The sequence below is a fragment of the Mustela erminea genome, chromosome 14, assembly GCF_009829155.1.
Source record: "Mustela erminea isolate mMusErm1 chromosome 14, mMusErm1.Pri, whole genome shotgun sequence".
Classification (NCBI taxonomy): domain Eukaryota; kingdom Metazoa; phylum Chordata; class Mammalia; order Carnivora; family Mustelidae; genus Mustela; species Mustela erminea.
Genome location: NC_045627.1, coordinates 61922220 through 61945948, shown reverse-complemented (window position 1 = coordinate 61945948; position 23729 = coordinate 61922220). Strand labels below are relative to the sequence as shown.

At 45.2% G+C, this 23729-nt stretch overlaps 2 protein-coding genes across 5 annotated transcripts in view; one reads left to right on the top strand and one right to left on the bottom strand.

The window, feature by feature from the left end:
- The window catches only part of PI4K2A (phosphatidylinositol 4-kinase type 2 alpha), a 30306-nt gene extending 23660 nt beyond the window's left edge, over window positions 1-6646 (bottom strand). Inside the window, exon 1 of the mRNA XM_032312480.1 lies at window positions 6073-6646. Within this exon, the coding sequence (XP_032168371.1) occupies window positions 6073-6507 (435 nt within the window). The 5' untranslated portion in view covers window positions 6508-6646. The remainder of the gene's footprint in view (window positions 1-6072) is intronic.
- Window positions 6647-11510: 4864 nt separating this feature from the next.
- On the top strand, window positions 11511-22603 carry MORN4 (MORN repeat containing 4). Of its 4 annotated transcripts, XM_032312500.1 has the most exons (6): window positions 11527-11625; window positions 15155-15269; window positions 18590-18687; window positions 20400-20514; window positions 20895-21004; window positions 21263-22603. In XM_032312500.1, the coding sequence occupies exons 3-6, from the start codon at window positions 18621-18623 to the stop codon at window positions 21409-21411; spliced, it is 441 nt and encodes a 146-aa protein (XP_032168391.1). In that variant the 5' UTR covers window positions 11527-11625; window positions 15155-15269; window positions 18590-18620; the 3' UTR covers window positions 21412-22603. The 4 variants fall into 4 exon arrangements, with proteins under 4 accessions (XP_032168390.1, XP_032168391.1, XP_032168392.1 ...); XM_032312499.1 differs by lacking the exon at window positions 15155-15269 and having other exon boundaries at window positions 11511-11625; XM_032312501.1 differs by lacking the exons at window positions 11527-11625; window positions 15155-15269 and adding an exon at window positions 11637-11827.
- Window positions 22604-23729: the final 1126 nt, after the last annotated feature.

Below are 23729 nucleotides of genomic sequence, written 5' to 3'. Positions count from 1 at the left end.
ACTCAGAGAATGACCAATGAGTCCATGATAATGCTCTAGAACTAGACAATAAAACCACGGACAGCTTGAGGCCCATGCCACAACCTGAGTCAGTTCAACTGAGGTACAAAGTGGAGTTCGGCAGACCGGTTCCCAGTGGGAGGAAGACCAAGACAACCCTATTATGGAGGCTGAAAGACACTAGGACTGAGGCTTAAATACCTCCATTAAAGAAAGCAGAACCTGAAGGCCAAGATCACAGCCAAAGTCTCATTTACAGACTCACCTCTCAAACTTCGCCATTTCCCTCTGACAGGAGAATTGAAAAGCATCCTGAGGACTGTGAAAGCATTAGTGATCATCACTACCTCAGTATCACACAGGGTTCATTAAATAATAACGTCTGGACTGGACAAATGGAGGGACTGTAGTGTGAGAAGGATGGAGGAACAGAAAGGTATTAGGCAGAAAGGGAGACAAGTGCCCTTTGGGACTAAGCATGGCCTTCAGTTCAATTCAGTTCTGCTAACGTGCTCAGTATGTCATTTGTGTAAGACAGTATGTGAGCACTGCAGGTTTGCTAGCTGATACAAGACACAGCCTCAGGCCTAATTTCCAAAGCTAATATGAACTTCACATTTTCAGCTGTATACTTAAGACTGAATACTTAAGACCATTCTAGAACCAGTTGAATCAGAAAGGCACCCCACCATTATTTGGTTGAGAAAGAAAATGTCCACTGCCTGATTTTTCTCTCACCTCTCTCCTCCTTACTCTACTTTCAATTCCTTTCTTACATTTAGTTTGCAGTAAGCTTCTGTTTGATGCCGATGTTTTTCAAACACCTTTCCTTACCACCCACTGACTAACCTTCCTTTAATGAAGGGGCTGAGGTACAGGGAGCTTAAGCAGCAGCAGCAATGGAGCTTGGGATCCAAAGAGAACTGCACAGGAATCAAGAGGCCACTTACTCACTGGCAGGGGTCAAAACCCACAACCAAATTCTGGGACCGGAAAGAAAAAGGGTTTCTCTATCTAGCAGCCCCAAGGAGGAGGGCATTATGCAAGGCTAAAATTTAAGATAGTTCAAGCACATCACTCATATTGTACAGTGAAATACCCAGAAATAACTTCTAATAAAAGTTTTTTCTTTTTAATTTGGTAAACGTGAAGCTGATGATTCTCTAACATTTTGGTCTGAAGATTCCTTTAAACTCTTAATTATTAAAGATCTACAAAACTTTTGTTTATGTGGGTAAAACCTACATCTGCTGTATTACAAATTAAAACTGAAATGTTAAGACTGTTAATTCACTTAATAAAAATAAACCTAATATATGTTAATATAGATGTTATGTCTTTATGAAAAATAACCATTTTCGGCGCGGGTGTGTGCTATGATGAGTGCTGTGAAGTGTGTAAACCTGGCGATTCACAGATCTGTACCCCTGGGGCTAATAATACATTATATGTTTATAAAAAATTATAAAAAAAAAAGAAATATAACCATTTTCAAAAACAATTTTTAATGAAAAGGGAGGCACTCTTTTCTAATTTTGCAAATCTCTCTAGTGTCTGGCTTAATAAAAGGCAACTGCATTTTCACATCTTCCTTAATATTCAATCTGTTTCAATATCACATATCAAGTAGCCTCTGGAAATCTCTACTATGCACTCATAAGGAAGTGAGAATGAAAATGGCAGGCAGTCTTAAAACGGCTAGAAAAATAATTTTCACTGTGCACCCCTAAAAAGATGCCTACAGGTCCTACAGCCTCACTCTGAGAACCCCTATATTCTGTATTAACAGTTGGATAGAAATAGCACTCCTATTTAGGCAAAGAAGCCTTACTTACATATTAACTCTTAGAAAAGAGAGGGATGGGTTACTCCAAATCTATTAGGCCCTGAAAGAAGATGGGATCCAAATAAAATGCAACAGAAGAGATTTAGCCTGTATTTATTTTCCTATCCACTGTCAATAACCCAACCTGTCTCAACCATTACAACTGGTGGCCTAGGAAAGGTTCCTAAAATAGGCGGTAATGATGTTTAAAAACCTCAAGAACTACATCTAAATATGACATACAAACTTGACTACCTCTTAACATTCTAGTTAAAAAAAAAAAAAAAAGTTATTCTTGGGGTGCCTGGGTGACTCAGTCAGTGAAAGCATCTGCCTTCAGCTAAGGTCGTGATCTCAGGGTCCCAGTAATTGAGCCCCAAGTTCGGCTCTCTGCTCCATGGGGAGTATGCATATCCCTTTCCCTCTGTGCTTGCACGCGTTCTCTCACTCTTTCTCTCTCAAATAAATTAATAAGAATTAAGAGAATTATTCTCTTTGCGATCTTTATTCTTTATTGGGCTATCAGTGTTGCTCTCAACCATGTGTAAGGACATCAGAATTTCTTTGTGGAGGGCACAGGTAGTTGAAAGAAGTACACTCAGTATTACATACTAACATAATTTTATATTTGAAAAATGAAAAAAAAAACCTGTACAATTTTCATGACAAGCTCTTGATGGATAAGTATTTTTAAAAGACTGCAAATTACTGATATAAGTCCTAGTTCCTAAAACATATAAGCAGTATCTGTAAAATTATGAAGCAGACACCAATTAGCATTATCTACTAAATTACTATTCTCAGCGTTCATAAAATCATCATCTCAAAATTATACTACTTTTGCTTTATTCAGTGCCATGTATCCAAGAAAGGCTAATCCAGAGGTCAGTGGGCATTAATCTAACAAAAACCAAAACACTCTGAGCTCCTGCTAAGCACCAGGAACTATGCCAAGGGGCTCTCATGTGTGCTCTCGCATTTAATCTTCTTAACCAATTAATGAATCACATGCTATTCTATGATTCTTGGCAATATGAACATATAGTATTACTAGCCTCACAAAACAGAAAATGCTCAAAAAATATTTTCATAGGTGATTGAGCATAAGACCAGAAAGCACAAGAATGCAAGTGAGGAGGGTAATATGAGCACTCTCTACCATGCCTTCTGATCTAGCATTTTCCATCTTACTTGTCTCTAGGTCCCCACTTGCTTGCCCTGAGGGAGAAACCATCCTAAATTGGAAAATGAAATCAGGGCTATTATCTTCAAGAACCTTCCATCCTCTTTAGCTCCAAAAGCAGCTCTGGCAGAATCTGCTGGTTCCTCCAATCTCTGTTCCCTCTTCTTCCTTGGACGTGGGACTTCGCATTTTTAGTGAGGCAAAATAAAGACTACAGTTCCCAACCACTACTGCCATTAAATTCTGGACAACAGAATATAAAAACAGTCTGGTGAGACTTCTAGAAAATATCTTCAAGGAAGAGGGCATACTCTTCCTCTCTTTTCCTTCATCCAACTGGCTGAAAAACAGACAAGATGTCTGCAGTCTGAGCAGCCATCTTGGATCATGAAGTGGAACCCACATGCTAGGGATGGCTCACCAGCTGGATGGAAGGATGCACACTGTTCATATTGTCATGCCAGCCCCAGGCAGCCTAGGGAGCTCATCTATGAGAGTTCATCTACAAAGAGTTCAATGTACCTTTATTCGAGTCATTATTATTTTAAATTTTCTGCCAAATAACCAAATATAATCTTAACCAATATGGAAGATGAAAAGGGGAAGCAGAAATTCAGATGACTAACTTTAAGGCAGCACTGCATAATGCTTAGGAGCATGAATTCTGGAGCCAGTTGGTCTGGGTCTGAATCCTGCCTCCCACTTACTAGCTGTTAAGACCCTAAGCATATTAGTTACACTATGTGCCCTGATGTCATCATTGTCATCATCTGTGGGGATAATAACAGTACCTACCTCCAAGGGTATTGCTCTAAGTGCTAAGTGAATTATTATTCGTAAAGCACTTAAAACATTACATAGCATATAGTAAGTGCTATCTATGCATTTATTAAATAAAATAAACAAACACATTTGGAGCAGGGTCAAAGATGACACGACCAACCACAGGGGGTCTGTGGTTCATTGAAACTCACCACAGCATTTAGGAAGTGGTCCTCTGCTCTGAACCACATTTTCTTCAATGTGAGCAAGATGGTTATATCAGTAAGTTTTGTCAGGGCATATGTGTTTCGACTTCCTCTCTAAGAAAGGGCAGTGGCCAGGAAATTTTAGACCCTGGGGTCCTACAAATCACCAAGAAACATACCCGTAATCTGTCATTCTCTGTAGCCTATGCACAGAGGTGGTAGTGCTTTACCTGCCAGGTAGAAGTGAGAGATCTTATTACTCCCACCTGCCAGAGCACCAGATCACTTCTCAGCTGACCTGACACACTTCCAACAAAGCTGTAATAGTGTCATGAAAGAAAAATAAAAACCTTCCTCCTGTTCCTATACCTATTAAAGATAATTAGCCCCTTCTTACATCAGCCAACAAGATAAAAAAAAAGGAAAATGAAATAAAAAATAAAAAACACTTACATAAAAAACAAAAGTATATTGCTAACATTTAGGCTTCAGGATACCCACTCTCCTTTTCTTCTAGAAGTAATGGTTCCCCTTTGAGCTTTCAATTTAACTCACTGCTCCCTTACTTGACAGACTTGGAAAGAACTCTTATTCTCAAAGTTTTCCCCAACTTCCCCAATTCAGTTTATGTTAACTGCATTGATGGCAGAATTGCCTTCTGGTTCTTGATAATTAAGGAACAACAACATCTGGGAGAATGACCAGATCATTCAATGAACCCAACCAAGGGCTACAAGTCAGAGTCCATCCTGGCCACTCAGCACTCCTACAAGAACAGCACACCAGGGGCACCTGGGTGGCTTAGTGGGTTAAAACCTCTGCCTTCGGTTCAGGTCAGACCTGATCCCAGGGTCCTGGGATCGAGTCCCGCCTCAGGCTCTCTGCTCAGCGAGGAGCCTGGGGAGCCTGGGGAGCCTGCTTCCCTCTCTCTCTCTCTCTCTGCCTCCCTCTCTGCCTACTTGCGATCTCTGTCTGTCAAATAAATAAATAAAATCTTAAAAAAAAAAAAAAGAAGAAGAAGAACAGCACACCACCCAGCTAAAGAGTTCACACGGGAGAAATGCAATGAAAATTCTCAGGATTTGACAACCATTATTTTAATAAGTATAACAATAGTGTATTTTTCCAATAAACCATTCTGGCCCATCTGAGAACTCTGACAGGAAAAACATGGTTTGACCCACTGATATTCCAATGATACCTCTGGTTTGATATAAATGCCTTAAATTCTTCTGCAGCTATCAAAAGAATAGTCACCTCTCAGCTGCCCTGGTCACCGCATGTCCATTCCCAACCCAATCATCCCCATCTCCCTTTAAACACATACAAGGGACAAAATAAAGGTCAGCTTTGCCTTAGCTAAAAAGCAAACTGCTGATAGTCCTGGGAGAGAAATAAAAGTAAAATGTAGCAGGCAGTCCTTTGTTTCTAAAACTCCGCATTCTTTACTGAAGAACGATAAAAAAGAATTTGAACAATTTCCCAGAAGTGAGCAATAACCAGGACAGATGAAACTGGTTTAAGTCCACCCACTCCATCACTGACGTCTGCCAGTAAGAGCCCTGGGACGGTGGTAGATCCCCACAACACAGAAGGCTGGAACTGAACCCTCAGATCCCTTGATCGATCACCCGTCCTCCAGTGAACAGCGACAACGCTGGTTCGGTCCAAAAAGAGAAAATGGGCCCAAAGCTCAAATCTGTAGGACAATGGCCGAATAGCAGTCTCCGTAGTTTAAAGCTAAGGAACCTACTAGAAGGCAGCATCTCCCCGCGCGTCTCTGTCGACAGGCCGATTGCCCCACCACACCGCCGGGCCCCTCGCCTGTATCTGGTCAATTTCCTCTTTTCATTCTCCGCTCACTCCTCCCCCACCAAATAGGTTCTGATTTATTTCTTCAGTTCGCAGAGCTTCTCCATCTCCAGTCCTCAGGGGCATTCCAAAATCTTGCCAAGGGGCTCTGCACTGTGAAGTTTCTCCCTTTCGCAGCCTTTCAACCCCCCTTCTCCCTCTCGCTGTGCGAAGCGGCTAACTCCCCCGGACAGGCCCACCCTCCCCGAAGGCGGGGGCGGCGGCGGCCCCCACCCCGCTCTCACCCCCTGAGGGTCCTTGACGAAGTAGCTTCCGCTGGAGCCTTGGTAGATGCGCTCGGGGAAGATGCAGCGTTCGATGGCCAGCTCGGCCTGCCGCACTACCGCCTCGAACTCGGGGTCCTCCGGGAACTCGTTCCGCTCGCGGTGGGCCTGCGCGGCGTGGGCCGCCGCCGCCGCCTGGGCGGCCAGGGCTTGGGCCTGCGCCGCCACGGTTTGGGTCTGGCCTTGGGCCGCCGCGCCCCGAGCCCGGTCCAGCAGCGGCTGCCGCTCGCGGTCGTGGCCTGGGGAGCCCGGCGGAGAGGGGGCCGGGCCGGCAGCCGCCGCCACTCGGACCGCGCCCCCCGGCACCTGCGGAAAGTGAGCGCCCGAGCCGGACGGGAAGGTGTAGTCCGGGGGTTGGGCCCGCTCGGGGGACACCAGTGGGCTCGTTTCGTCCATCCCTCAGGCCGCCGGCTCCGAGTCCCGGTGCGCTCCACACAGCTGAGCTCCCGGCCGGGACCAATCCGCGAAACCCCCAACCCACGCCTGGCCAACCAGGTCGCGGCGCCTCGTTGGCCCCGCCCTCACCTAGCCTGTTTACTTGGCGACGAGTAGGCACGACCCCTCGCGCGCGAACGGTAGCCAATCAGAACTAGCGTCTACGTAATCGCGCCCTCCGCATTTTTCGCCCGTCACCGTCTGTGGAGATTGCGCATGCTCCAGGAGCCAAACCCGGGTCAGACACGCCCCCTGCTCTTACCAACCCAGCCCCTCCCCTAGCTTCAATTGCTGAGCTGTCTTGAGGAGCTTTCAGTAGACTACTTAATCAGTCATTTGTTGAGTGTGTACTATGAACCAACCTGCTATGAAAGTAGAGAAATCTAATCTTTGTATCTGCATTCATTCAATCATGCATTCATAAAACACTTATCAAGCACTTACTATGTCCTAAATTCTAGAGAGACAAAACTGAAGCAAAGAAACAAAAATCCCTAATCTGGGGGCTTGGGTGGCTCAGTGGGTTAAAGCCTCTGCCTTCTGCTCAGGTCATGAGGAATCGAGCCCGGCATAGGGCTCTCTGCTCGGCAGGGAGCCTGCTTCCTCCTCTCTCTCTCTGCCTGCCTCTCTGCCTACTTGTGATCTCTGTCAAATAAATAAACAAAATCTTAAAAAAAAATCCCTAATCTACCTAAATAAAAAGGTTTATAAAAACCACAGGCTTAATGCAATTTACACAGTGTCCGGCCCGAATGCTCTATGCTTCTTTGTCCATTGAAGAAAGATATGATCTTATTAGATTAGAAAGTTCCCTGAGCTGAGTACGTGACTGTTTTATTCACCATTGTAAAACCTTGCTGTCCAGACACGATAGGGACTCTGTATATTTTTATTAGCGGAAAAGAGAAGAAAAAACTGTCCTTGCCCTCAAGGGGAAGACATACAGCTCTCTGAGGCAGCAAGAGAAAAGGCGCCAACACTGAAAACTGAAAACTCATAATAGAAGTTCAGCGATTTGGGGGTAGGCTAGAAAGTCAGCAAAGGCCTTAAAGAGGTCGTTGTATGAGATAGGTTTTAAAGAAAGAATGTAATTAGATAAGGGGAGAGGGAGAAAAGAGGGAATCAAAGTCATTTGAGTTTGAAGGCCACCTGTGCTAAGTGTTTTACTATCCCTTCCTCAATTAAATAAGAATGACAATAATGTATATAAAACACTGAGCATAGTGCTTAGTACCTAAAAAGTGCACTAAAAATGATCATCCCTCCCTCAAATAAGAATCAAGATAGTAAAACACTTAGCACAGTGATTAGTATACTCAACAAATGGTACCACATTTTTATCATTGATGTTGTTTTTGTTTTTGTGCTTAGAATCACCAGCAGACTAGAGACATGGGTTTTCACAGGAGATAATCAGCCATATTGTAACCAATATTTCATAGTCATTCTTCCTTGAATCAAATTATTGTCACAGTACTAGAAATACTAGAAGTACTGAACTGCATTGAATTGCACTGAAAAAACTATTGTTTAATTGTAAGTGTGAGAATGCCTTAAACTTTTTTTGGCATTTTAGGCAAAGGTTCATACAGTTTTCCATACAGTTTCCTCTTTTAGTTAGAAGACATGTATTTTCCTTTCCATCCAGACACCAAATAATTCAGTAATACTTGCCTCTTGCACCCCAGGGGTCACATCCACAAAGATGATCTCTTGGTATTATTCATCTCATTTAGCCCATAAGCTTCAAATTATTGTCAAGGAAAGCTGCAAGATTTAGAGTTCTCCCTTGAGAACTCTAAGGGAAATTCTCAAAATCTATTTTTGATTCTACCACTTAGAACTTGTTCTACTGGACCAAAAAAAAAAAAAAAAAGGTCAATATATTAATATATTAATATATTATATATATTATATATTAATATATTATATAATATATTATATAATATATATTAATATATATTAATATATATATAATTAATATATATTAATATATTCTCTATTACCTATGAAGAGCTAGCACTCACCAAATGCCAGATATTGTTTCTTGTAAATTACATGAATATAACTGAATTACACATAAACGGCATTACAGATCTTATGATTTTGGAAAATGAGTAAAGTGACTTGCATGTGGTCATGCAGCTAGGCAGACTAGCTCAATGCTTTTAACACTATATTGTCTCTTGTTAAATATCTCTATGAGATGTGTTTCATATGTGTTGTGGGAAGCAAAGGCAAAAGAAGAATTAAATTTCCCTGCTACTTAAAGCCCACTCACAAGTACTTAAAACAGGCAGAGTGACATTTCTCTAGGAACTCAGCTGTCCTGACATTAATACTTTGCTAAGGGAAAATGCTTAGCTTAACATTATCCCAACGATCCCCACACCCCATCCTGTAAGTCTACTTCAACATATAAAAATTTCTTTGGAAACTTCCTTTATCTCTACCCCCAAGATATCTGTTGGCCATCAGCCCAATCCTATGACCCACCAATACACATTGAAGGGTCTCATGACTAAGGTTTTATTAGAAAGTAATAAATGACCTTTTCCTAACAAGAGCTAGTCCCCTCAAGGTCTTGGAAACCTTATTTCCAAAATTCCTTATAGATTTACACTATGTATAACCCCCTCACAACTTGAAAGTATATAACCAGTCACTCTTCATTACCCTAGTACAATTCTTTCTGCCCACAGGTCCTGTCCCTGTGATCTGTCCCTATGCTTTAATAAAACCACCTTTTTACACTGAAGATGTCTCAAAAATTCTTTCTAGGCCATTGGCTCTGAACCCCAACATCTTTCCTACATCATTATGTACTCCCTTTCTTTCCATATTCTCTGATGCCACATTACTTTGGAGACTCTCAAGACGTCTTTTCTACATTATTTTTTTTAAAGATTTTATTTGTTTATTTGACAGACAAAGACCACAAGTAGGCAGAGAGGCAGGCAGAGAGAGAGGAGGAAGCAGGCTCCCCACGGAGCAGAGAGCTGGATGCAGGGCTTGATCCCAGGACCCTGGTATCATGACCGGAGGCAAAGGCAGAGGCTTTAACCCACTGAGCCATCCAGGCACCCCTCTTTTCTACATTATTAAAATAGCTTGAGTTTGCTCTTCTACTTCCAATCTCTCTGGTTATCTCTGAACATCACTACCAGATTAATTTTCTTTTCCTTTTTTTTTTTTTTTTAAAGATTTTACTTATTTGACAGACAGAGATCACAAGTAGGCAGAGAGAGGAAGAAGCAGGCTCCTCGCTGAACAGAGAGCCTGATGCGGGGCTTGATCCCAGGACCCTGAGATCATGACCTGAGCAGAACCCACTGAGCCACCCAGGCACCCCCCAGATTAATTATCTTAGAACACTGATTTCCTGGTGTCACTGCTCTGATTAAGAAACTACATTTTTATTGCAGTAAAATGATGTATTTTTTATCATTTTAGCCATTCACAAGTATACAGTTCAGTAACATTAAATACATTCACAATGTTGCATAACCATCACCACTGCCTATACCCAAAACTTTTTCATCAACCCAACAAAACTCTGTATCCATTAAACAATAACTCCCTCTTTCTCTAGCTCCTGGTAACTTCTACTTTCTGTGTTTATGAATTTGCCCATTCAAAACACTGTATTTTGCAAACCATATTTTCCCCCAAATTTTTCAGGTTTCTCCATAACTTAACCACACAATCTACCTAACCTTATTTCATCAAATTCCCTAATATACATTCTCTAATCTAATAAGGTCTTCTTATTAGGTTAGATTAGATTTCCTTTTTAATCTAATAGGATTTTCTTGACATGCCATTCTCTCAAAGACTGTGTTTTTATTTATAGTAGCTACCACACAGTTTAGCATGCTTAACCATTGAGTGTTAGAGCTGGTGGAATCTTATAGGTCTGCTAGTCCAACTCATTTTACAGACTGGAGAGCTTAATAACTGGCTTGAGTCACACACACACTTGGTGGCAGACATGGAATTTGAACATAGAATCCAAGTCTTGTCAAACAATGTGAAACTGGTGTTTATGGAGCATAATGTCACAGACACAGTATTGAGAATTTTACACTATATTCTCATATAAGTGCTAGGGAGTCTTTTTTATTATTATTATTATTATTTTCATTTTCTATCTCACAGATGAAGAAACACCCAAATTGGAGCAGTTTGTTTACTGTCTTCATGCACTTGCCTTCTTTTAATAATTAAATATAGTCTTGATGTTTTTCCCTGTGCATGAATCTTTTCTTCTCCACATCTAGGCTGTAAGACCCATGAGGGCAGCGATCCTCTTTTCTAGCTGCATTCACATTGATAAGTAAATAAATGGATAAAAGGATCGGCATACGTAATATTTGGAGAATTCGCTCCAATCTCGATAATACATTTTAAACACAAAGATCTGAGTAATGACAACACAACTCCTTACAACGAGTGAATGCATAAGTGTCCTGGTATCACGGTGCTGGCACGGGGCTGACACTCATTAAACCTCAGCTGCCTGGTCCAGCATGTTACAATTCACAAAGGTGAAACTCAAAATCCAGGTTTGGGTTCTGCGCTTAAACTCCAGCGAAGAGTCATTTACAGCTCTGAAGGTCCGCGTAGGACCCGAAGCGCTCGAGTTGGTGGTCCGTTTTTTTTTTTTTTTACCCAGGTTTGGTTTTGTTTTGCTTTTGTCCACATTTCGGTTAGAATGTCTCTGAGCAGACGAGACCTGAGGTCTCCCTCAAGTGGCCGAGGTAGGACCACGGGTTCAGCCCCACCCCTCTTTCGGCTGTTTGACCCGAGCTCTTGAGACCCTCCGCCCCGCACAAAGATGGCGCAGAGTCCGCGCTGAGCCAATGGAGAGTGGCGTTGCTACTGGTTGCCTAGGTAACAGCCAATGGACAGCCGGAATTGCGCCCAGTGCGGCCGCCCGGGATGGCGGCGTCAAGTGGGGCAGGCGCTGGTGGAGGTGGTGGAGAGGCTGGTGGCAGGGGCGAGCCCGGCGGAGCCGCCGTCCCGGCCGCTGGAGCCCCGCGTCTGGGCGTGATTGTCATCCCGAAAGGCGGAGCTCAGGTTGGCCCGTAGCGCAGGAGGGAGGGGGCCACGAGCTTGTGGTCGGTGAGAAAGGAGGAGTCCATCCCGAGATGACCGGCTGGGGATCGGGATTCCATCCAGAAGGCGCTGACTAGAGGGCGGGGCCGGTGGGATACCGAACCCGTGAGACCAGAGAACCTCTGGTCTCTACCCGTGGGGCCGAGTCCAGGGAGAGCGCACGGTACCTGGCTTGGAGAGTGGGTTGGGGCGGGGGGATGCTGCGTCCGGAGGGGATGGTGGACCAGTGTGAGCAGAGACCTGGCCCCAGCGGTAGAGCAGAGCTCGGGTGGAGGGAAGGATCAGTGCTGGGATCCAAGAACGGGGTGGGAGATCGACTAGGAAATGTTCTTAGTTGGGTCTAGGGCTTTGTTTGGCCTGGGCCGGCCTGTCACACTCTGCTGGAGAGACGTCCCACACAACAAGGCTTGTGGATGGTGGCACACCGGCTAGGTAGCATCTGCAAACTGCTTAGGTATCCGCAGGAGTAACTCGGATTTATTAGAATCCGCTCCACGCATTTCCTTTTTCATGAAATAGGATAGTATCATGGCAGTCCTCATCGTCCCCAAGCCTTTTTTTTTTTTTTTTAAATCTTCTTTCTGGTATCAGGATTTTCTTCCCACTTTCTTCAATCTAACTGTCCCACAGTCTTCCTAAATAAGACCTTTGTCTAGTAGCAAAACATTTTTTTTCTTTTTGAGTTCAAGGAAGACTTATAGTAAAAAGACTTGTAAATTTATAAGAAAAACAGTTATTTCAAACTCATTTAAAACACTTTAAAAGGAATGTGTGACTTTTTGTTCTAGGTTTCTTACAAGCCAGAATTTTTGTTCACCAGAGTCTTCCTTTCTTCTCTTTAGTATTCTAAAAGCCAAAGACTGCTTTCTTTATAATTAAGAGAACTTTGGCAAGGTATTCATACTCTGGGGAGGCTTTGGAGGAACAATGTAAAGGTATATGTGGGGAAAGCAGGCTGCCTCAAAACAATACTTTTTAAGTGAAAAATCTGTTCCTCTTTTTTATTTTTTTTTTTTAAGATTTTATTTATGTATTTGGCAGACAGAGATCACAAGTAGGCAGAGAGGCAGACAGAGAGATTGGAGGAAGCAGGCTCCCTGCCAAGCAGAGAGCCCGATGCGGGGCTCAATTCCAGGACCCAGGATCATGACCCCGGCCGAAGGCAGAGGCTTTAACCCACTGAGCCACCCAGGTGCCCCAAATCTGTTCCTCCTCGTGGTAGCTTTGTGTGTGTGTGTGTGTGTGTGTGTGTGTGATTTTTAATACTCCGAAATTTAATGCAAGATAGTGTGAATGCATAATATTTTTTTTAGCAAGTTTGATTCCTAAACTCTAAAAAAAGACAAATGGAATGGAAACAAAAGTTAACATTCCTGTCTCCAAGTTCTATCTGGAAATATCTGGATCAGGAGAAAATAAAGATAGCAGGGGTATCATCTTTTGTGCAGAGCAACAGTGTATTTGTTTCACGGACAAAAGTCAATTTCTTTTAAGTAAATGTTTGGATTGATCCTTTGCAACCCATTTATCAAAAGATCAGAAAGGGTGGGTATCTGTTTAGAAGACTGAATCTTCTTGGTTTGAGACTACATTTCATATGTATAGCTGAAGCCTAAACTCCGAGCCCACCTGTTGTTGTTGTTGTTTTAAGATTTTATTTATTTATTTATTTGACAGAGATCACAGAGAGGCAGGCAGAGAAAGAGCTCTGGGGAAGCAGGCTCCCTGCTGAGCAGAGAGCCCAATGTGGGGCCTGACCCCAGGACCCTGGGATCAAAACCTGAGCCAGAGGTTTTAACCCAGGCACCCCAACCTGTTCTCTAAGAAGATTTTTTTGGGTCACTGATACAAACACTGATTTGGATCCTTATTAAAGTGTTGGGTTTTCAGTCATTTTCATCAGTACTGGCTATTCTGTATTAAACTAGATTTGTTTCAATGACCATGATTTCTTTTTGGGTCAGTGACTGTACAGCTGACGATAACTTAGCCTGGCTAATTTTAGAAGTCATAAATGGACATCACTGTCCCTGGCGGTGACAGTATCAATTATTTGGACATAGGTAGAAGTTTCTAGTCAAATGGGTTCAACCATGGCCTGAGACCCATAGTGTCCATGTGTGTCCTTTAGTTAGCACTTCCAGTTGTGCTCTTGGGAATGGACATCATGTTGACCAGCAACTATTGAAGGGAATTTGCTCTGTCTCCCTAGATAAAGAAAGGAATGGAAATTTACTTTTGGAAAAACAAATGAGAGAGGAGGTCGCAGGGTTAGGTGGAGAGATGATGATCCAGTTACTACAGCTGTGTAACATTATACCCCAACCATAGCTGCTTAAAACCACCGTATGATGCTCACAGATTCTGGGTCATCGTGGGGATGACCTCGCTTTGCTCCATGATACCTCAGATGGGATGCCAACTCAGTGGCTGGGAGCTAGAATCATCTGAAGGCTCCTTGGCTTACAGCTGGTCCCTGGGCTCGGCTGATTCAAAGATGAGCATTGCCAACCGGAGCACCAACACATGTGGCTTTTTGTGGCTCATCTTCCTCGCAGCACAGTGGCCCCAGGGTAGTCAGACCTCCGTGGGCAAGCAGACCAGTGAGCAAGAGGGAAGATGCGTCACCTTTTCTGATCTGACCTCGGAACACACCATCTCTTCCATCATGTCCTATTGGTTGAAGCAATCGCAAGCCTACGCTGATTCGAAGAAGAGTTAGACTCTACCTTTTGATGGGGCAGTGGCAAGGTCAAATTATAGAACGCGTAATACAGGAGATACGACCACAAATGTCTTTGGAAGTTACAATCTGCCACGTTTGGTAATTAGAGGATGATCTTTTCCATTTCATTGGCCTCTTTAAAAACTTTAGAATATTCTCCTTCAGAGCCACAGCATACCAGAAGAGGGGCTAGGTTTACAATTTGAGGGGCTGACTAGTACCGTGTCCAAAGATAGTCTTCAAACTGGAGAAACACTGTTCCCTTCCTTTCAGCGACCTTCTCCTGGTCCCTGGGGATGCCATTATGTGGAAGTTTCACGTGGCCTTGAGAAAAAGTAAACAAATGTTGGAGTCTGCTCCCCCAAGCCCCTGGACAGTCAGACCGACTCCTCACACGCCACCACAGTAACTCCTTCCAGACCTCTGAGTGAGGACAAGTTTACAGCTGCCAGACTTCAAAAGGAATAGCCCTTGTCTTACCATCTCCCTGCATAAATCATGATTTTGTGTTTATGCTTCGGAATGGTTGTTTAGTGATAAGATGTATTATAAGATACGGCCTTTTAAGATTCTGACTTGTTTTGAAGGAATGAAATATTTCAGATTTGTTCCATAAGCTGACTTTTAGTACGCTGACTTCATTAGTTTTGGGAAGCGCTGAAGACGGCCTGTAGTTATCAAAGCCTGCCTGGACTGGAAAGAGTTTTCCTCTGCAGTTTCGATGGAAAACTGCTTCTCTTCCTCTCATTAATGTTGTATTTGCAGTGGAGTCGTGCTGACCTCTACCCCAGGCACACTGATGCTGGGCTGACAAGAGGGTTGAGCCTGAAATCGGATGCCAACCTTGTGGAACATTGGTGGAACAGAGATGGCACACCAGGTATAAGCATCACCAGTCAAAGAAATAGCCCCAGAGCGTTCAAGGGGCTTTAAGACAAGAAGAAAATGATCCCTACCTCGGGGCATCTTCTGCTGTGTCAGAGAGCCTGGGCATGGAGCTCCCGAGTAGCAATAGAGAGAAAATCCCTGGTGGAGCTGTGGGAGGGGCTCGCAGACACCACTGGAAGAGCTTCCCAAGCTGGCCTCATTATGGGGGTAGAAGCAAATGTTGCTTCCCGTTTGGGCGAGAGCCAGAGATTCTCAGAAGTCATCTGTTCTCATAGCTAGAAGGAAATGAGAGCTGTGAGACAGGGCCGGGGCCCAGAAGATGTGACTGAGCCCTTCTCTGTTTAGGCCCAACTGTTTGCACGTCAGAATGTTTCTGGGCTTACGGCATCTGTATCCAAAAACATCATGGCGTAGGTCAAAATTAAAATATCCCATAGTGTGGCGATAAAAAAAACAGGCAAGTGGCAATTGTAGTTTACTTTCTCTCAGCTTAGAATTTACCTCAGGCAAAATTGCTGGTTTTTCTTTTCCAAATGTTATTTGAATTATATTGGTAGCATTTTTATACTGAGAGTTTGGAGAAATTTCCATTATAGTAAGTGAATGTGTGAGTTGAGACGTCTGTTTTTGAAGGAGGAAAAGAATAACATTTAGTGGACAGGGCCTAGTGGTGGTGTAGGTACTTTCATGTATCATATTTAATTTTTTTAAAATATTTTATTTATCTGACAGAGAGAGAGAACAAGTAGGGGGAGCAGCAGAGGGAAAGGGAGAGGGAGAAGTAGGCTCCCCGCTGAGCAGAGAGCCTGAAATGGGGCTCGATCCCAGGATCCTGAAATCATAACCTGAGCCAAGGCAGATATTTAACCAGCCGAGCCATCCAGGCGCCCCAGTGTATCTTATTTAATTCAATCCATAACAATTCTCTGAAGTAGGTATACTTTCTCCATTAGGAGCATGGGCCCCAGAGGCTGACCCCTAAATTTCTGCTTCTAACTTGCGCATGTTAGCTGGGGGACCTTGGTGAATTTACTTACCCTCTCTGCCCCTCAGTTCCCTAATCTGTAAAATGGAAATGATAGTACTACCCACCTCATAAAGCTGTGAGCTGAAATTAGATTATGGCTTTTAAAAAAGGATTTTATTTGTTTATTTGACAGAGAGAGACACAGCGAGAGAGGGAACACAAGCAGGGAGAGTGGGGGAGGGAGAAGCAGGGAGCCTGACACGGGGCTCAATCCCAGGACCCTGGGATCATGACCTGAGCTAAAGGCAGATGCTTAACCCACTGAGCCACCCAGGCACCCCCCTCTAGGTTCCTTATTAAGAGGGGACCTTTCAATAGAGTGATTTATAGATCAGAGAACATTCACGCCTAGTGTATCTGTTTGTAGGAGTAGTAGTCCTCATGCTTTCAAGTGTGTAGCAATCTAATGATGTGCTTGTTAAAACTACAGGTTCCCAGGCTCTAACTTACAGAATCTGATTCAGTAGATCTGGGGGTGGGTCTAGGACTCTGCATTGTTACTGTCACTTGTAAAACTGTTGTATTGCTTAGATCTGGAAAAGATGAAGAGGTGAGTAAACAGACCTAGGGAATTAAAAAAGAACTAGGGATCACACTTTTTAAGATGTGTCAAATACTTCTGTTTGTATTTAATGCTAGTCAGGTATCTTAATCCCCTTCTTATAGGATATCTTTGAATGCAAGCATTTAGTGCATATGTGAATCCATACCTGGCCAGTCTCCAAATGTTGCTGGGTTGTTTATTTTTCTCTAATATCTCTGTCATAGCCATTTCTTCCTTCTGCTCCCATTATACTGTTATCCCCCTAGTTCAGGCCTTATGATCACGTACCTGGGTATATCGGTTAGCTTTTGCTGGGTAATAATAACACACCACCCCAAAACATAGTGGTTTCAAACAACCACCATATATTTAGTCCATCATTCTGTGACTCAGTAAATTGGGCCTGGGTTCAGGAGCAGGTCTGTTGGTCATGTCCAAGCTCATCCAGGCATCTGTTGGCAGCTGGGACAGTAGCTCCACATGACCCCTCATCACCAGCCAACTAGCTCGGGCTCATCCACCTGGGGGCAGGACAGTTCCAAGTGCGGTGGACGAGCACTTCCCAGACCTCTGCTATATCCCTTTTGCTAATGTTCCATTAGTCCAAGCTGAGTCCCATAATACCCAGACCCAGGGGGCGGAGGAATAAAGTGCCTGTGAATGGACACATGGTGCTGCCATGTCACATCCCAAGGGTGCGAGCACAGGAGAGTCATTGGTGCTCATTTGCACAGTCTCCTGAAGGATTACATCTCCTGCCTTGCAGGCTTTTCTGGCTGTGGGCTCTTGATGCTCCAAAGCCTTCCGTTTCCCGCTGCCATGTTCATTTTCTGTAAGCACTGCTTTCGAATTATGTGCCTGTTCATAAACCCCCCCAGGGCCTCCGTCTTTCCCCCTCCCCATTAGCTGGAAACTCTCCTGCCTAGCTTTCTGAGGTCTCCTTAGAGTAGCCTGACCGGAAAAGCAGAGCGAGCAAGACAAGAAAGAACTAGCAGCAGTCGGGGAGGCCGGGACACTAGTCCAGCCCAGCCACAGCCTAGCTTTTCACTTCTCTCTCTCCATCTATGAAACAACAGAGTTTAGGTTTAAATCTGAAAGGTCCTCAGATTTCAGATTTCGGCTGAGTACCTAGACAAACTTATTTCCTCTTACTCTGTAAATAAACCTTCCACTGCAGTAAGACCCAGCTTATTATTTTCCCACTGAACATCCGGGTTATGTGGCTCTTTGTGCTTTCATTCCCCAGGTTTTCTCCATGGGTGACTGCCCTTTGCATGCTTGCTTGCTTTTTAAATATTTTTTTAAAAGATTTTATTTATTTATTTGACAGACAGAGATCACAAATAGGCAGAGAGGCAGGCAGAGACAGAGCATGGGGGCCGGGGGGAGGGAAGCGGGGGCGGAAGCAGGCTCCCTGCTGAACACAGAGCCCGATGTGGGGCTCTATCCCAGGACCCTGGGATCCTGACCTGAGCCAAAGGCAGAGGTTTTAACCCACTGAGACACCCAGGTGCCCCAAGGCTGATAACTTTTAAAACCAGCAGGAAAATAAGACTGCTTGAGCAGAGGTGGTGATGATGGGAGTGGGAGTTGGGGGTTGGAAAGGTGGTTGTGTTTGTTAAATGTATCCAAGATAACATATACTTAGCTGGTTAGTTGATAGAATATATCTGTAAAATTGCTTTGCAGACCTTTCCTCCAGCCATCCTGTGACTCTGGTTCTCGCCTCTGTTTCCTGCAGTGTTTATCCTTTTCTTCCGTAAGCTGTCACCATGACCCTGACAAAAGGTTCCTTCACCTACTCCAGTGGCGAGGAATATCGCGGCGAGTGGAAGGAAGGTGAGAGGACCCCGGGGAATCAAGTGATGAACACTTCCTTTGGCTGAGAAGCCAACTGGATGAGTCTTCATAGTCTAATTCCAGGATTTAATCTGAATAGTGCCTTTCCTTTCTTTGATTTTAGGACTAAATAAAGGCATTAGAAAATGCCATTGTTTGCCCAATCTCCAGCAATGAGTTAAACCTTTCCACGTCAGAATATAAAGTGTTTTAACCTCTTTTTATTCTTTAGTGGTATTATTGGGAATTGTTTTTATTCATTTTTTTAAAAGATTTTATTTATTTATTTGACAGACAGAGATCACAAGTAGGCAGAGAGGCAGGCAGAGAGAGAGGAGGAAGCAGGCTCCCTGCTGAGCAGAGAGCCTGATACTGGGCTTGATCCCAGGACTCTGGGATCATGACCTGAGCAGAAGGCAGAGGCTTTAACCCACTGAGCCACCCAGGTGCCCCAGGGAATTCTTTTTATAAATACTTATATACCAGGCAGAGTAAAATGAATTATTTTGAGTGCCTATAAAGTAGAAAATGCAGAATTCATTGCAATGACTTGGCTCCTGTGAATTTTAAAAGTTCAGGAAGATCTGGAAATTAGGACAGAGAGATACTCAAGAGTAAGTGACAGTCATTGCCTTGAATTACCTGTGACAGCTCACTGCATTCGGAAGCATCTAGTCACAGGATTGGTGAAATTCTTCAGAGCCTGAGAAACATAGTCTGACCACTTCAAAGCCTCGTGGGGCCAGTCCTAGCAAGCCACGAGCTGCCCCGAGAAGCCTTGACTTCTTACAGTGGTGCCAGTGAAGAGAAGTTCCGGCGGTTTCGACATGTACCCCATTCTTCTCACGTTAGATCCCTACAGCTCGTGAATTTTTGAGGCCTGAGAGGAGCAAGTGGGCAGATGGGATGTGCCCGGTACATCTCCCACCTTTCTCCTACCTCCCCAACACCTGCCGTCCCCTGAAATCTGGCTGTTTAGGGGCACCATTCTGCCAGGCGGTCTCTGTCCCAGCTGCTGGAAGGACATGATTGCTCCTCCAGCATCTTGCTGTGTTCTGGTCAGTTCCGTGGGTAAGCACAGCCCTCCTGACGTAACAAAGCCCGAATCGGTATTGCCAGTCAGCCCGTGAGGTGTGCCCCCTAGCTTCACGGTGCCCTGTGGCACTGTCTCCTCTCCGAGAGGCAGCAAAAGTCAGTGGTGAGGGCTCTCCAGCCAGGATGTCTGCGGCATTTGCTTTCTTGCTCTGCCACTCAGCAGCTCTCTGGTCTTGAGCAAGTGATAGCCTCTCCTAGCCTTGCTTTCTGCATCTGTGAAATGGGAATAATAATAGTGCTGTGCTCTCTGTCTGTGAATGGGAATAGTAATAGTACCTCTTAACATCGCGAGAATGAGATAGGTTGATAAATGCGAAGTGCTCAGAAGAGTGTCTGACCATAGTCAAGGCACTATGGTAGTTAGTTTTATTTTCCAGCGCTCTCACTCATACCGAGAGAGACCTGCTCCACATCTGATGTTGGTGACAAGATGGGAAGGTCCCAGGAGCCGGATTTTCCTGGTGTCTGACTCTGGGTAGCAGTTCTCTGCCCTGCTAACATCACTGCCTCTCTTCATTCCCTTGTGGGTAGGGTGACGAGCGACAAGGGATGTTAGGCAGCGAGGGGGTCCCTGAAGCTGCCTTATCCCAACCTGACAACTGTCTCTCTTTGCTCAGGCCGCAGACATGGTTTTGGTCAACTGATGTTTGCAGATGGTGGCACCTACCTGGGTCATTTTGAGAACGGGCTCTTTAATGGCTTCGGGGTACTGACCTTCTCCGATGGCTCAAGGTAAGTCCTGGTCATTGCTTTATGAGCTTTGCTAGTGGTAAATAGCTGCTCAGATCTGAGCTTGGCCCAGGCCCTCTGAAAACAGGCAAGAAGTAAGCAGTTCTTTTATGAGTTATTTTATAAATAGATCTAAAATTTGAAATGGCGAGGAGCCAAGTGACCTTCCACTCGACTGCCATTCTCTTGCGTTATCTCCTTGAGATTAGAGCCGCATATCACACATGCCCTCTGGCCCTCCTCTGGGAGTGGGGCAGTGGGGGCAGGGATTCTGAGGCAAGCAGAATCCGCTCCGCTCCTTGGCATTAATAGGTAACACCCACTGGTAGCTGCTTCACACAGTTAACCTGACAACTCACTACCTCCATCTCCTGTTCCTGCAGGTATGAGGGGGAGTTCGCCCAGGGCAAGTTTAACGGCGTCGGAGTCTTCATCCGACATGACAACATGACATTTGAAGGGGAATTTAAAAATGGCAGAGTAGACGGTTTTGGTAAGTCCCAGCCCCACAGGATGGGAGCCCGGGGGTGGGAGCATGCCAGGGGTGGAGGTACACCTGGTTAGCTTGGATGTTTCCAGGACGTCTGCCCATCCATAGGATCAGGCCCGATGCCCGCCTGTGGAGCTTGCTGGCTCAGGGTTCGGGAGTGAGGGCAGCAGGTTTTCCTTCTCCACTGCTCCATGATACCGAGCTGCTCTCTGAGTCACGCACGCCCTTATCAGTCCCACATTTGCTCTGTTCCCCTCAAAGGCCTGCTGACCTTCCCTGACGGTTCTCACGGAATACCCCGCAACGAAGGTCTGTTTGAGAACAACAAGCTGCTGCGGCGGGAGAAGTGCTCCGCGGTCGTGCAGCGGGCCCAGAGCGCCTCCAAGTCAGCCAGAAATCTCGCTGCCTGACGGGCGTCGTGCACCCGCGCCCGGGCTCGGGCCACAGCGCAGGCCCCCATGATGCACTCATGGTGAATACGTGAACTGGATGTGAGAGATGAGAATGCCCATGGAGCGGAGGCCTGGAGACGAGCCCCCTCACCTGCCAGGTGGGGATTCCATGACGAAAGTCATGAGGACTCTGGCCCCCGCGGCCTGCAGCAGGGTCACCAGTTCTGTCTCTGCCTCTCTCCCTGATTGGTATTCTCTGTCCCTAATGCCTCAGGTCGCCCAGCACAGACCTGCTTCTACTTGATTTCTTGCCCATGGAGGCAGAATTTCTTCATTCTGCCTGTACTGGGGGCAGTTGATCCTAGCCCCAGATTAGGGTGAGTGCTTTGTGTTACCCTGGAGAAACAGGGAGAAACATGGGGGTGACTTAGACAGCTCCTCAGTCCTATGAAAGTCAAAGAGTGTTTCTGTGTGTCGCCCCCTCTTTGGCTGCTGGTTGGCTTCATAACTCTGGGCCTTCCACTTTGTCTCCCCAGGCTGGTATCTGTGTCTGCTTGTCCCCCTGTGAAGGGTTCGGTAAAAATACGACTTCCCTCTCCCTTGATTGTACAAGCTGTCTTCCTTACCTGAGTTCCAGCAGCTAATTTGTGCCCCATTGTGCCTCTCTCCTTCCTTAGACACGGGACAGAATCCCTCTGGGGGACAGTCAAGAAACTGATACGAGGAGTCATCTCATAACGTGTATTTGTTACCCCGGGGCAGAGGACAGACATCTCTGGGCCACTTCAGGCCCTACCATGGAGTAACTGAATCTTTAGGGATGGCTTGGGCTGACACAGCCCCTTCCCAGTGGACCCATAGGTCAGACCCACCTCAGCCCCTTGGAGCTTGGGGAGAATTGGATGGGTTCTAGGACTGCAGTGAACCAAAAGAGAATTTGGTTCCTTGCATTTGGTTCATGGTTAACTCTTCCATCACAAGCTTGGTTGTCAGCCCTGGGGGTCAGATCTGGATGGATGGGACCCCTGCGTAGTTTATGATGGAGGCCTCCAGTTACCCCAGAACCCAGACATGCCCACTCCACTCCCAGCCCCTTACCCTAACAGCAGATTGTGGTGGAAATTATAGCCCTGTGCCTCTATTTATTCTCCGAGTTGTACTGTAGAAACAAGTGTTTATGAGGAATAAACAATCAGCAGAACTGCCTATACTTAGTTTCTCGACTCTGGCTCTGCCTCCTCATGAATCAGCCCATTTGCCGTTTCTAAAAGTTCATCACAGATGGGGTCTTGGGACCGACACTGCAGACTCTACTGCACAGTACTTAATTCTCCATACCTCCGAGAGGTATGAGAGGTATGAGAAGGGAATGACCTGCCTTTTTTTTTTTTTTTAAATCAGATGGGTTCAGGTTGCCCAAACTAGAAAGTGGCAGAGCTGGGTGGGATTTGTATCCCGGTTCTTCTGATTCCAAATCACTTTCCACTGTACTTCTCTTGCCCTGAGCGTCATGAGATGGGGGCACTCATATCTGCTGGATTACCTTGGGCAAGTCAGTTCCTGCCTGGATTTCCCCTCTTCCTGCAGCAATACCTCCCCAACTGAGCTAATGTGCAGTGTTCACCTACTGTGCTAACCCCTTTACATGCATGATCTTGTGGAGCCCTGGGAGAAAGGAACTGTTATAATCCCCAAGTTACAGATCAGATCAGGCACTTAAGTAGTTGCCCAAGGTCCCACCAACCCGAAGGGGCAGGTCTAAGAACTTAAACCCAGGCCTGTTTAACGTAAGCCCAGAGGCTGAGTGCTTTACCAGTACACCAGCCAGCCTCCCAAGCCCTCAATTTTTGCCCCATCCCTAGGCTGGATTCTCCTCTGAGCCCAGATCTTCTTGATGTTGCCTGTGAGAAGAGCACAGGTGCTAAGCCCCAAGCTTCATTACCATCCTGATGGCCAATTTCATTTGAAGATTAATACCTTTTATATTCTCTCCTCTAGCCTTTGTCCTAAACAAGGACCTATTTACCTTTCTTTTTAGCCAGAGTAATTTTAAAAACATTCATCTCTGGTTTATGCCACTAGTTAAGTATCACTGAATAAGGTTAAACATTTCTAGAGAAAGCAGCCTTTTTGGCTAATGTGCTAAGGTATTTCTAAATATCTTAGTTGAACATTTTTGCCTCCTACCTCCCACCCAGAACTTCATCAAGCCTTTCCCCTAGGCCACCACTGATCTAATACCTTCTTTGCTGTAGACTGCTAGGGCCTCCCTCAGAGCTGGGAGAAAGCAGACCTTGAAAGTTAAATTGCTTCTAGGCAATTCTTGACATCCAGGC

Coding starts and splice junctions, on each gene's coding strand:
- MORN4 (XM_032312499.1), top strand. CDS start 18,621: ATGACCCTGACAAAAGGTTCCTTCACCTACTCCAGTGGCGAGGAATAT. Junction 18,688..20,399: donor TCGCGGCGAGTGGAAGGAAG/GTGAGAGGACCC, acceptor CTCTTTGCTCAG/GCCGCAGACATGGTTTTGGT. Junction 20,515..20,894: donor ACCTTCTCCGATGGCTCAAG/GTAAGTCCTGGT, acceptor CTGTTCCTGCAG/GTATGAGGGGGAGTTCGCCC.